This window comes from Puma concolor, chromosome A3 (genome assembly GCF_028749965.1).
Source record: "Puma concolor isolate L17-30 chromosome A3, mPumCon1.1.hap2, whole genome shotgun sequence".
In the NCBI taxonomy this organism is placed as follows: domain Eukaryota; kingdom Metazoa; phylum Chordata; class Mammalia; order Carnivora; family Felidae; genus Puma; species Puma concolor.
The window spans coordinates 55254384-55268378 of NC_141669.1; the positions used below are offsets into that span (position 1 = coordinate 55254384).

The following is a 13995-nucleotide window of genomic DNA, read 5'->3' on the forward strand; positions in this document are numbered from 1 at the left end:
AACAAATAACAGTCCAGGACCAGATGGCTTCCCAGGGGAGTTCTACCAGACGTTTAAAGCAGAGATCATACCTATCCTTCTCAAGCTATTCCAAGAAATAGAAAGGGAAGGAAAACTTCCAGACTCATTCTATGAAGCCAGTATTACTTTGATTCCTAAACCAGACAGAGACCCAGTAAAAAAAGAGAACTACAGGCCAATATCCCTGATGAATATGGATGCAAAAATTCTCAAGAAGATACTAGCAAATCGAATTCAACGGCATATAAAAAGAATTATTCACCATGATCAAGTGGGATTCATTCCTGGGATGCAGGGCTGGTTCAACATTCGCAAATCAATCAACGTGATACATCACATTAACAAAAAAAAAGAGAAAAACCATATGATCTTATCAATCGATGCAGAAAAGGCCTTTGACAAAATCCAGCACCCTTTCTTAATAAAAACCCTTGGGAAAGTCGGGATAGAAGGAACATACTTAAAGATCATAAAAGCCATTTATGAAAAGCCCACAGCTAACATCATCCTCAATGGGGAAAAACTGAGAGCTTTTTCCCTGAGATCAGGAACACGACAGGGATGCCCACTCTCACCGCTGTTGTTTAACATAGTGCTGGAAGTTCTAGCATCAGCAATCAGACAACAAAAGGAAATCAAAGGCATCAAAATTGGCAAAGATGAAGTCAAGCTTTCGCTTTTTGCAGATGACATGATACTATACATGGAAAATCCGATAGACTCCACCAAAAGTCTGCTACAACTGATACATGAATTCAGCAAAGTTGCAGGATACAAAATCAATGTACAGAAATCAGTTGCATTCTTATACACTAACAATGAAGCAACAGAAAGACAAATAAAGAAACTGATCCCATTCACAATTGCACCAAGAAGCATAAAATGCCTAGGAATAAATCTAACCAAAGATGTAAAGGATCTGTATGCTGAAAACTATAGAAAGCTTATGAAGGTAATTGAAGAAGATTTAAAGAAATGGAAAGACATTCCCTGCTCATGGATTGGAAGAATAAATATTGTCAAAATGTCAATACTACCCAAAGCTATCTACACATTCAATGCAATCCCAATCAAAATTGCACCAGCATTCTTCTCGAAACTAGAACAAGCAATCCTAAAATTCATATGGAACCACAAAAGGCCCCGAATAGCCAAAGTAATTTTGAAGAAGAAGACCAAAGCAGGAGGCATCACAATCCCAGACTTTAGCCTCTACTACAAAGCTGTCATCATCAAGACAGCATGGTATTGGCACAAAAACAGACACATAGACCAATGGAATAGAATAGAAACCCCAGAACTAGACCCACAAACGTATGGCCAACTCATCTTTGACAAAGCAGGAAAGAACATCCAATGGAAAAAAGACAGTCTCTTTAACAAATGGTGCTGGGAGAACTGGACAGCAACATGCAGAAGGTTGAAACTAGACCACTTTCTCACACCATTCACAAAAATAAACTCAAAATGGATAAAGGACCTGAATGTGAGACAGGAAACCATCAAAACCTTAGAGGAGAAAGCAGGAAAAGACCTCTCTGACCTCAGCCGTAGCAATCTCTTACTCGACACATCCCCAAAGGCAAGGGAATTAAAAGCAAAAGTGAATTACTGGGACCTTATGAAGATAAAAAGCTTCTGCACAGCAAAGGAAACAACCAACAAAACTAAAAGGCAACCGACGGAATGGGAAAAGATATTTGCAAATGACATATCGGACAAAGGGCTAGTATCCAAAATCTATAATGAGCTCACCATACTCCACACCCGAAAAGCAAATAACCCAGTGAAGAAATGGGCAGAAAACATGAATAGACACTTCTCTAAAGAAGACATCCGGATGGCCAACAGGCACATGAAAAGATGTTCAGCGTCGCTCCTTATCAGGGAAATACAAATCAAAACCACACTCAGGTATCACCTCACGCCAGTCAGAGTGGCCAAAATGAACAAATCAGGAGACTATAGATGCTGGAGAGGATGTGGAGAAACGGGAACCCTCTTGCACTGTTGGTGGGAATGCAAATTGGTGCAGCCGCTCTGGAAAGCAGTGTGGAGGTTCCTCAGAAAATTAAAAATAGACCTACCCTATGACCCAGCAATAGCACTGCTAGGAATTTATCCAAGGGACACAGGAGTACTGATGCATAGGGGCACTTGTACCCCAATGTTTATAGCAGCACTCTCAACAATAGCCAAATTATGGAAAGAGCCTAAATGTCCATCAACTGATGAATGGATAAAGAAATTGTGGTTTATATACACTATGGAATACTACGTGGCAATGAGAAAAAATGAAATATGGCCTTTTGTAGCAACGTGGATGGAACTGGAGAGTGTGATGCTAAGTGAAATAAGCCATACAGAGAAAGACAGATACCATATGGTTTCACTCTTATGTGGATCCTGAGAAACTTAACAGGAACCCATGGGGGAGGGGAAGGAAAAAAAAAAAAAAAAAAGAGGTTAGAGTGGGAGAGAGCCAAAGCATAAGAGACTGTTGAGAACTGAGAACAAACCAAGGGTTGATGGGGGGTGGGAGGGAGGAGAGGGTGGGTGATGGGTATTGAGGAGGGCACCTCTTGGGATGAGCACTGGGTGTTGTATAGAAACCAATTTGACAATAAATTTCATATATAAATAAAAAAAAAGAAAAAAAAAGAAAAAAAATAAACCGTTAAAAAAATAAATAAATAAAAAAATAAATAAATATCAAACACTGTCACTGTGATATAACTGTATTTTTATTTTATCTTCAAAGACTTCTACAAGCAATCAACTATCACAGGATTTATAATGCAGGGTTACCAGAGTTTGCTACATGCAAAAATTAAAACTTGGAAACTTATCTAAATACAATATAATAAAGGTAACTGATTTAACCTTTTAAATAGCTTTATTGAGACATAATTCACTTAATAATAAAATTCATCCTGTTAAAGCATACATAAAATTTAGTGGTTTTTAGGATATTTACAAAGTTAATCTGTAATGCAGCCATCATTAGTATCTAATTTTGGAACATATTCATCACCTCATAAAGAAATCCTGTGTGTATGAGTAGTTACCTCCCATTCCCTTTCCCTCCAGCCCCTGGGAACCACTAGACTACCTTCTGTCTCTATGAATCTACATTTTCTGCACATTTCATATAAGTGGAACTATACAAGTTTTTGTGTAGACAGATGTTTTCTGTCCCATGTATGGACAGAGTGGAATTGCTGGACCACATGTAATTATATATTTAAAATTTTGAGGAACTGTCAGAATATGTTCCAAAGAGGCTGTATCCATTTTACAAACCCACAAGCAGTGCATAAGCATTTCAATTTCTCTACATCCTTGCCCACACTTGTTATTATCTTTTTAAGTATAGTCATCCTAGTGGACGTGAAGTAATACCTCATTGTGATTTTGATTTGCATTTCCCTAATGACCAATCATGTTGAATATCTTTCCATGAGTTTGGATATTGGCCATTTGGATATTTTCTTTGGAGAAATGTCTACTCAAATCCTTTATGTATTTTTTAATTGGTTTATTTGCCTTTTTACTGTTGAATTGCAAGAGTTCTTTATATATTCTGGATATAAATTCCTTATCCAACATATGATTAGCAAATATTTTCTCTCATTCTGTGAGTTGTCTTTCTACAATCTTAATGGTGTCTTAGAAGATAGGAAGCTTTTAATTGTGATGAAGTGCAGTTGATCTATGTTTGCTTTGCTTGTGCTTTTGGTGTTGTATCTAAGAAATCACGGCCTAATCCAAAGTCACAAAGATTTACACCTGTGTTTTTTCCTAAGGCTTTCATAATTTTAGCTCTAATATTTAGGTCTCTGATCCATTTTAAGTCCATTTAAAAAAAATTTTTTTTTAACATTTATTTATTTTTGAGACAGAGAGAGACAGAGTATGAACGGGGGAGGGTCAGAGAGAAGGAGACACAGAATCTGAAACAGGCTCCAGGCTCCGAGCTGTCAGCACAGAGCCCAACGCGGGGCTCGAACCCACGGACCGTGAGATCATGACCTGAGCCGAAGTCGGCCGCTTAACCGACTGAGCCACCCAGGCACCCCTAAGTCCATTTTTATATGGTGTGAGGTAGGAGTCTAACTTCATTCTTTTGCATGTGGATATCCAGTTGTCCCAACACCATTTGTTGAGAAGACTATTCTTTTCCCCATTTAATTGTCTTAACAATCTTGTCAAAAATCAGTTGGCCATAATATAAGGACTTATTTCTGGACCCTCAATTCTATTTCACTGATCTACATGTGTTTTTTCAAGCTACTATCATACTGTCTTCATTACTGTAACTTTGTAGTAGGTTTTGAAATTGGGAAGTGTGAATCCTCCAACTTTTTTTCTTCCAACTTTTAGGAACTGTTTATTTTCCATTAACCTTATTTCCATTTTGTTTGCCTTTGTGGAAGAGTAGCTTAAGACCACTTGGTGGTTGTTCCTACCCATTGAGTCACCTGAGCAGTGGGAGCGGCAGACTAGTCTTCAGTGGAGGGCTGAATGGCCCAGTCTTCAGTACGGAAATGCTGAATAGGCACTTGCATACCTTTAGACCAGTCTGCAACTTCAGATTGAGTGGCAGTGAACTTAGGAGCTGAAGCAGTCCATTCACCCTGAAATTCCTCCTTGGTCATAGCCTTTTCAGCAGTGGCCTGCTCTTCCTTTTCAATCTCTTCAGGATCTCTGTAGAAGCACAGATCAGGCATAACCTCCCAATGCTGTTCATGGGAAATGGTTCCAGGCATGCACAGAACTTCCCATCCCCCACATCTGACCCACTGAGTGAGCTCCCTTGTTGTTTCAAGAGATGGCAATGTCAACATAGTGCAGAGGAGAGTGTCTTACACACAGCAACGGTAGGCAGGTTAACTTAAGACCCCTCTGTGAAAGGCTGGTGGTCAGCCTTGGGATCAGTAAACACCAGAAGTCTCAGCTCCCAGAAGGCTGCCTGGGTCTGGTTAGGAAGGCAGGAGTGAAACAGCCACAACAGAAGTGGCTCCAGCAACAGCAGCAAACTTCAGCACAGCTCACTGGGCAGTATTCCTGGATGATATGACATATCAGCCAGGTTTTCAATGGCAACAATGGCACAAGCCGCCAGCAGAAGCTTCTCCTAGGTTCTCTTCAGATTTATGATGCAGATACCATCACTTTTCCTTTTGTAAATACACTGTTCCATTTGGAAGTCAAGATTGGTGCCACCAAAGTGGATCCTGCTACAAGGAATTGGAGAATATCCTTCTTCTTCATTTGTAGGACATCAAGGGCTCCAGATATTGTGAAAGCTTCCCTTTAAATAATGACAAGAATCCCCCACTCCAGCAGGAAGCTTGTTCCGGTGGCTTTGGGGGATGCTGGGGACCCCAAAGGGCATTCTTGCAGAACAACGCTGTATGAACCCCTCCTTGGGTAGCACAAAAAGCTCTATTCTTCTTTTTTTTTCTTTATTACTATTTTTTTAATGCTTATTTTTGAGAGCATGAACGGGGGAGGGGCAGAGAGAGAGGGAGTCATGGAATCTGAAGCAAGCTCCAGGCTCTGAGCTGTCAGCACAGAGCCTGATGCAGGGCTTGAACTCACAAGCTGTGAGATCATGACTTGAGCTGAAGTTGGATGCTCAATCAACTGAGTCACCCAGGTGCCCCTATTCTTCTTTTTAAAGCCTGTTTTAGCAATTAAGTTACTCTTAAATCTTAAAAATAAACTCCAAATTAGAGTTAAATATAAACCATGTATTTTTCATCTTTAATATAAAATATGCTCCTAACATAAATGAGCTGGACTTAGAAATAAGTTTTAAAAACCATAGGGGCACCTGGGTGGCTCAGTTGGTTGAGCATCCAATTCTTGATTCATGATCCCAGCATTGTGTGATGGAGCCCTGTGTCACGCTCTGCACGGAGTGTGGAGCCTGCTTAAGATTCTCTCTCCCCCTCTGCCCCTCTCCCCCATCTCCCACCCTCTCTCCCTAAAATAAAAAAATAAATCATATACGAATTGTAAACATCATAAAAAGCACTAAAAATGACGATTACACATCAGAAATCCAATGTATTATGGAAGTACCTGAAAACTCTAAATCATAAACTGGAAAAAGCTAAAAGTGAAATCAACACCCTGAAAGAAATTTTGCACCAGTAAGCTAAAAGCAAAACATTTAATTTTCAAATATAAAATAACACAATTAATTTGGTTACCCTAACCTAGGCACACGATTACCAAAGCATACACAAAGTACTTATTACCTCTTTCAACACATAGCTTGATACCAACAGTACACCAGATACTACTACTCATAATAAATAGCCTACAAAAAGTACAGTGCTGCTAAAGTGGGTTGTATTCTTAACTTTTATCAATACTACAAACATTCAAAGGTTTTTTTTTTATTTGTTTTTAATGCTTGTTTATTTTTGAGAGAAAGAGAGAGCGCGAGTGAGCACGAGTGCAGGAAGGGCAGAGAAAGAGGGAGACACAGAATCTGAAGCAGGCTTCGGGCTCCAAGCTGTCAGCACAGAGCCCAGATGTGGGGTTCAAACCTACGAACTGTGAGATCATGACCCAAGCCGAAGTCGAACGCTTAACCAACTGAGCCACCCAGGCGCCCCACAACAAACATTCAAAATTCACTCTTCCCACAATCTGATTTATCTGAGTTACAGCACTGGTCTTTCACGTTAAGGGGACAAGCCTGTTTGAATGGATATATATATATATATATATATATATATATATATATATAAAATTAAAGTTGACATATAATACTTTAAGTATGAGGCAATGACTGTATTTTATTTTACACAGATGTGCAATATTTTCCAGATTTTTAAAAAAAGTATATGGGGCATTTGAGTGGCTCAGTCGGCTGAGTGTCTGACTCTTGATTTTGGCTTAGGTCATGATCCCAGGGTAGTGAAATGGAACCCCACATCAAGCTCTGTGCTGAGCATGGAGTCTGCTTAAGATTCTCTCTCTCTCTTTCTCTCTCTCTTTCTCTGCCCCTCTCCCTCCTTGCACTCTCTCTAAAATAAAAATAAATTATTTTAAAAAGCATATAATTCTACTGTGGAAATTCACTGTAACAAAAAAATTAGTTCTTTATATTTCTGTGGTCAACAGCTGGTTAAAAATAATGTTCTTTCTACATGTGTGATAAGAGAAAAAGAATAGGAAGATATGTAAAGTGGAAAGCAAAGGTTACTGAATTTAACAAATCAAAAAACATTTCCTCACATAATTTCTTTTCATTCACTAGTTCAAGAATTGTAGATGTAATTTATATTTACTGAAATGCACAGATCTGAAGTGCACAATTTGGTCGTTTTTGACAAATGCATACATCCATGTAACCTAAACTCTTATCGAGACACAGAATATGTTCATCACCAAAAAGTTTGCCTGTGCCTCTGGAAATAACCACTACCATCATAGTTTAGTTTATTATAGAACGTGATATAAATGTAATCATACAGCAGGTACTGTTTCACTTCTTAGAGTAGATACCTCAGCATTTTCTAAGTCCACAACCATGTCATCTGTAAATAAAGACAATTTTTTTTATACAAAGAAGTTTCCTTCTTCTTCTGTTTTTTTTTTTTAATCATGAACAGGTGTTGAATTTGTCAAAGCTATTTTTAAGCATCAATTGAAATGACAATTCTTCAATCTGCCGCAGTGAAATTCATTGATTTTTATATGATAAATCCACCTTGTGGTCTTCAAATTCCACTTGGTTATGGTATATTACCCTTTCTACAAATTGCTGGATTTGACTTCTCTATATTCTTATGAGGGATATTGGTCTAGTTTTCTTGTAATGTTATTGTCTGATTTTGGTATCAGGATTATGGAAGCTTCCCAAAATGAGTGAGAATGTATAACCTCTTCTATTTGGGGGAGAAGAGTATAGTATTGGTATTACTTTCTTGAAAGTTCATAGAACTCACTAGTGAAGGTCCTTGTGGCAAATTCTTAAATTGTAAATTCAATTTCTTTAATAAATAAAAAATTCATTATATTTTCTATATCTTCCTGTATTAATTTTGGCAAATTATGTTTTCCCAGGAATGCATTCATTCATTTAGGCTGTCAAATTCACTGGCATAAAGTTTTAAATAATATTTCTTCATTATTTTTTTAAGGCCTGTAAAATCACTAGTGATACATTTATTCTATTTCTGATATTGATAATTTGTATTTTTTCATTTTGTTCATTTTTTTCTTGGGAAGCCTAAGTTTACCAATGTTATTAATCTTTTCAAAGAACCAACTTTTGGTTTTGTTGATTTTCTTTGTTATTTGTCTATTTTTATTTCACTGACTCCTAGTCTTACTCTTATTTCCTTTTTTCTATTTGCTTTGGCATTAATTTGCTCCTGTCTGCCTATCTTCTTAAAGGAGAAGCACACATCATTGGTTTTATAACTTTCTTCTCTTCTAATACAGGCATTTAATATAAATTTCCTTCTACTTCACCTCACAAATTTTTATGCTGTTTTCAGTATTTGTTCAAAATCTTTTCTTTTTTTATTTTTTAAGTTTATTTATTTTTGAGAAAGAGTGTGTGTGTGCATATGCAGGGGAGGGGCAGGAAGAGAGGGAGAGAGAGAATCCCAAACAGGGTCCATCTGCACTGTCAGCTAGGAGCCCAGCACGGGGCTCAAACTCACGAACCATGAGATCACAAGCTGAGCCAAAACCAAGAGTCGGATGCTTAACTGACTGAGCCACCCAGGTGCCCCAAAATGTTTTCTAATTTTCCTTGTGATTTCTCTTAGACATATAAGTTATTCATCAGTATGCTCTTTAATTTTAAGTTTGGGGAGATTTTTCTATTTTATTGTTATTGATTTTTTTTAATTTTTAAGTTTATTTACTTATTTTAAGAGAGAGACAGTGGGGGAGGGACAGAGAGGACAGAGAGAGAGAATCCCAAGCAGGCTCCACACTGTTAGCATGAAGCCTGACTCAGGGCTTGAACTCACAAACAGTGAGATCATGCCTGACCTGAGCTGAAATCAAGAGTCAGACGCTTTAACCAACTGAGCCACGCAGACGCCCCTGTATTGTTATTGATTTTTAATTTAATACTACTATGACCACAAAACACACTCTATACTTCTGTCCATTTACTTCTATAAGTCCAGTTTATGTACTCTATAAAAGCTGAAACAGCAATAAATAATCTGCTAATGACTGCCTGAACAAAAGGAGTGCATTAATTTTAACTTTACATCAGATGTTTATTGTAATACCTCATTTCCTCAGTTTCTCTATTCTATATTTTCTGGGTTTTTTTTTTTCTTTTTTTAGAGAGAGAGTGAGAGAAAGAGCTGGGAGAGGGGCAGAGGGACAGAGAGAATCTTTTTTCTTTTAAAATTTATTTACTTATTTTGAGAGAGAGAAAGAGAGAGAGCGCACAAGTGGGGGAGAAGCAGAAAAAAAGGGAGAGAAACAATCCCAAGCAGACCCTGCACTCTCAGCTGTCAGCATGGTGCCCTACTTCGGGCTTGAACTCACAAACCATGAGATCATGATCTGAACCAAAATCAAGAATCAGACGCTTAACCGACTGAGCCACCCAGACCCCCTGAGAGGGAGAGAGGATCTTAAGCAGGCTCCATGCACAGCATGGAGCCCAATGCGGGGCTCGATTCCACAACCCTGGGATCATGACCTGAGACCAAATCAAGAGTCAGATGCTCAAACAACTGAGCACCCAGGCACCCCATTTTTCTGTTATTTTTATAAGAAAGAGGAGTTATATGAGTGTAGTCTAAGCCAGAGGTTAATTTGTTAATAAAATTTCAAAAGCTAAAAGAAAAGATTAAGAAAATGTAGTTGGTTTCAAATTAACTATCCTAGTTACTATTAAATGGAAAATACATTCTGAACACATTGGCAAAAGACACACTGCATGTGAGCAATCACTATGGAGACCTAAGTTTCCAGTGTCAAATGTATTCTAGAGAAATACACACACACACACAAACACACACACACCATGTAACTCCTATATTGCCAATATAGTTTAACCCTAATATGGTTTCTACTGAAGCATTTGTGGATGGCTGAGGAATTAGATTACAAATACCATTACTTAATTTCATCAGGCATTCTTACCTTAAAGTACATTCCATTTCTGTTTCAGAGTGTGTAGAGAAAACACAAAAAATGTATTTGTCGACCAGCAAAGAAAAACTGTCTCCAGGATTCAACCAGCGCCATAGATTTCTCTTCAATGGTAAGAGCTGGCTCTTCTCAGAAGACTGATAAAAACATGGATTTGTGTGTATCTAACAAATAAAAAAGAATATAGTGAAATAACTCTAAATTATGAGAAAAATACAATTAAATACAAACTGGTCCAAAATTTCAGTATCAAAACAATTTCGGTACAAACTTAGACTTAAAAGTCTAATAAATTTGGCACTTGTAAGTACCATAATCATTATCTATACATAAAAAAGGGAAGAGAACTAAAATATACCTCCTATTTCCCTAGGAATCAAAGAAAGAAGCAAAATTATCAATTACCTGGTGAAAAACTACTTCTGCTTTGCTTAAGAGGCGCACTCAGACATTGGAAAGAGAAACATGAAAAATACTTCTCAGTATGGAAACTGAGTCCCCTAACTTTCATATCTGTAATTCACTAATCTCTTGGAAATGACTAGCTTCTTTTATACTTATTTTCTCCTAGTAATTTCTTACTATGATTAAAAAGTGAGCTACTATGAAAAGAGAGACTTTGATCAAGTCTCTCAAGCAAACAACATAGCTTGTTTTGATTGGTTTTGCTCCTCACTGAGGAGTTTTCTAACATAGATTAATACAGAAAAAGAAGCACTAAGACAAAAGGTCCAAAAACAAATAAATAAATAAGCATTGTTGCCTACATGCCCAAATTAAAACAAACACACAACAACAAAAAAAAACTTTGAAAGCTAGAATGAATATAATTTATCTAGTTCTGGCAATTTAATTTCATGAGGATCTGGCCATAAGTCATTCCTATATGTATCTGCAATTGAAAAGATTTCTATTTCTTTTAAATCTGTTAAAAGAATGCCGTGAAATAAAATGTGGAGATAAAGATTAGAGGTAGAAATTAAACACAGAGACTATACAATTTGGTAGGCAATTATTTTATAGGTCAGAGTTATTTTACAAACTATATACAAGACTTCATAAGAATGGACATGCAATGTAACACCTATTTATGCAACACCATATCACTAAAAAGAGTTGTGAATGCTTCATTTTTAAAAATCAAGTTATAATTTAAACTATGTTTAGAAATCTTTCATTACAGTACCAACCACCCCTAACTTATCTTTCAAAGTGGCTCTGGCTCATGGCTAGGGTTTTTGAGCGAGGACAAGCCACCAGATTCTGAGCTTGTACACACTGCTGGGCTTGGAAATTCTTCCCTGTTACTCCTCAGACTTTTAAATGAACCTTCCCCTTCCTTGAGTATACCATGATCACCAGAGTCAGGGATGTTAAGTAGCAAGGACAAGAATCAGGAGAGAAATATCAATAGCTTCTGCCTGAACCCCAAATATTCTATAAACGAGGTTTGCTTCTAATAGGCTAAGATAAGACCATGCTCTTATTCATTAGTATCTTAAACATTCAAGTGAATCTCTAAACATTAAATAACATAGTTCTAAATAAATAACATAGTTTAAATAACATAGTTCTAAGTTTTCAAAGGCTAAGATGTTAAATACAAAGGCATAATATTCTAAAGGTAGAAAAGGTAAAATACTTTTGGAAAAAGAAACTAATTACATTCCGTTAATAAGACATCACAGGCGCAAAGTCAAAACAAACACTCATTTTTCAGTATTTTTTACTCAGTTGAATGCAGTTAACATTTTTTAAAATTTTATTTAAAGTTTGTTTGTTTTTAATTTAAATATGAGATAGTTAACATATAGTGTAATAATGGTTTCAGGAGTAGAATTTAGTGATTCATCACTTACATATAACACCCAGTGCTCATCCCAGCAAGTGCCCTCCTTATTCCCCCAACCAACACCCCACCAACAACCCTCAATTTGTTCTCTGTATTTAAGAGTTACTTATGGTTTGCCTCCCTCTCTGTTTTTATCTTGTTATTCCTTCCCTTCCCCTATATTCATCTGTTTTGTTTCTTAAATTCTACATGAGTGAAATCCTAGATTTATCTTTCTCTGACTTACTTCACTTAGCATAACACATTCTAGTTCTATCCACATTGTTGTAAATAGCAAGACTCCATTCTTTTTTTTTTTTTAATTTTTTTTTTCAACGTTTATTTATTTTTGGGACAGAGAGAGACAGAGCATGAATGGGGGAGGGGCAGAGAGAGAGGGAGACACAGAATCGGAAACAGGCTCCAGGCTCCGAGCCATCAGCCCAGAGCCTGACGCGGGGCTCGAACTCACGGACCGCGAGATCGTGACCTGGCTGAAGTCGGACGCTTAACCGACTGCGCCACCCAGGCGCCCCGCAAGACTCCATTCTTTTTGATCTTCAAGTAATATTCCAATGCATATATGTATCACATCTTCTTTATCCATTCATCAGTCAATGGACATTTAAGCTCTTTCCATAATTTGGCTATTGTTGATATGCACTTAACATTTAAATTTCAAGTGGTCAAATGTCAGGTATTTAGCAAATTCAGTCATAGAGAAAGTGGATCAATGTATGTGGTCTATGATCATCTTTTTCTTTTCCTAAAATTGTTCATACAGGGGATTCCAGAACCAAGAGCAAAAACGACATTCCAAGAAATCTAATATTTGGTCCTACAAATTAAACCTAAATAAATATTACTTACTGAATAAATTTTTAAACGGCTTTGAGAGAGAGAGAGAGGGAGTGTGCCCATGAGCCAGGCAGAGGGAGAAAGAGAGAATCTTAAGCAGGCTCTATGCTCAGCACGGAGCCCAATGCAGGGCTCGATCCCACAACCCTGGGATCATGACCTGAGCCAAAATCAAGAGTCAGACCCTCAGCTGCCTCGGTGGCTCAGTTGGTTAAGCAGTCGACTTTGGCTCAGGTCATGATCTCACAGTTCAAAGGCTCATGAGTTCAAGCCCTGCATAGGGCTCTGTGCTGACAGCTCAGAGCCTGGAGCCTGCTTTGGATTCTGTGTCTCCCCCTCTTTCTGCTCCTTTACTGCTTACACTTGCTCTCTCTCTCTCTCAAAAATAAGTAAACATTTAAAAAAAATTTTTTAAAAGAATCAGACACTCAACTGACTAAACCACCCAGGTGCCCCAGGTTTTTAAAATCTATGTCAAATTACATATGCTTCAACTAAAAAGCTACACAGTAGTTTTTTAAAAGTTATAAAGTAGACAAAAATCTAGCAGTACTAAGAAACAAAAAGGGAGAAGATACACATATACACACACACCACACACACATACATTTTGGAATGAAAAGAATGACATTAAATACACACAAAACTTAGTAGAATACTGCAAATATTTCATGCCAATATATTCGTAAAGAAGGCCAAAACTGACAATCATCTTAGAGTATACACCAATTGACTACAAAAAACAAAACAAAAAACAAAAAAAACAAAAAAACAAGCTTTTTGTTTCTTTTGGATTAGACCTATAATGTTTTAACAATATAATCAGTAATCAGGGGCGCCTGGGTGGCGCAGTCAGTTAAGCGTCCGACTTCAGCCAGGTCACGATCTCGCGGTCCGTGAGTTCGAGCCCCACGTCAGGCTCTGGGCTGATGGCTCGGAGCCTGGAGCCTGTTTCCGATTCTGTGTCTCCCTCTCTCTCTGCCCCTCCCCCGTTCATGCTCTGTCTCTCTCTGTCCCAAAAATAAATAAAAACGTTGAAAAAAAAAAAATTAACAATATAATCAGTAATTAAAAATCTTTCTAATTTCTCCCTAAACAAGATCCAAATGGATTTAAAAATTTTCTGAGGG

At 37.5% G+C, this 13995-nt stretch overlaps 1 protein-coding gene and 1 pseudogene across 3 annotated transcripts in view; both read right to left on the reverse strand.

Annotated features, from left to right (window-relative positions):
- APLF (aprataxin and PNKP like factor) overlaps positions 1 to 13995 on the reverse strand; it is a 91536-nt gene that overhangs the window by 55211 nt on the left and 22330 nt on the right. For all 3 annotated transcript variants that reach the window (XM_086700967.1, XM_086700966.1, XM_025931855.2), the window contains one exon: positions 10168 to 10340. In XM_086700967.1, coding sequence (XP_086557093.1) covers positions 10168 to 10340 — 173 coding nt within the window. The remainder of the gene's footprint in view (positions 1 to 10167; positions 10341 to 13995) is intronic.
- LOC147582458 (small ribosomal subunit protein uS2 pseudogene) lies at positions 4107 to 6664 on the reverse strand (annotated as a pseudogene).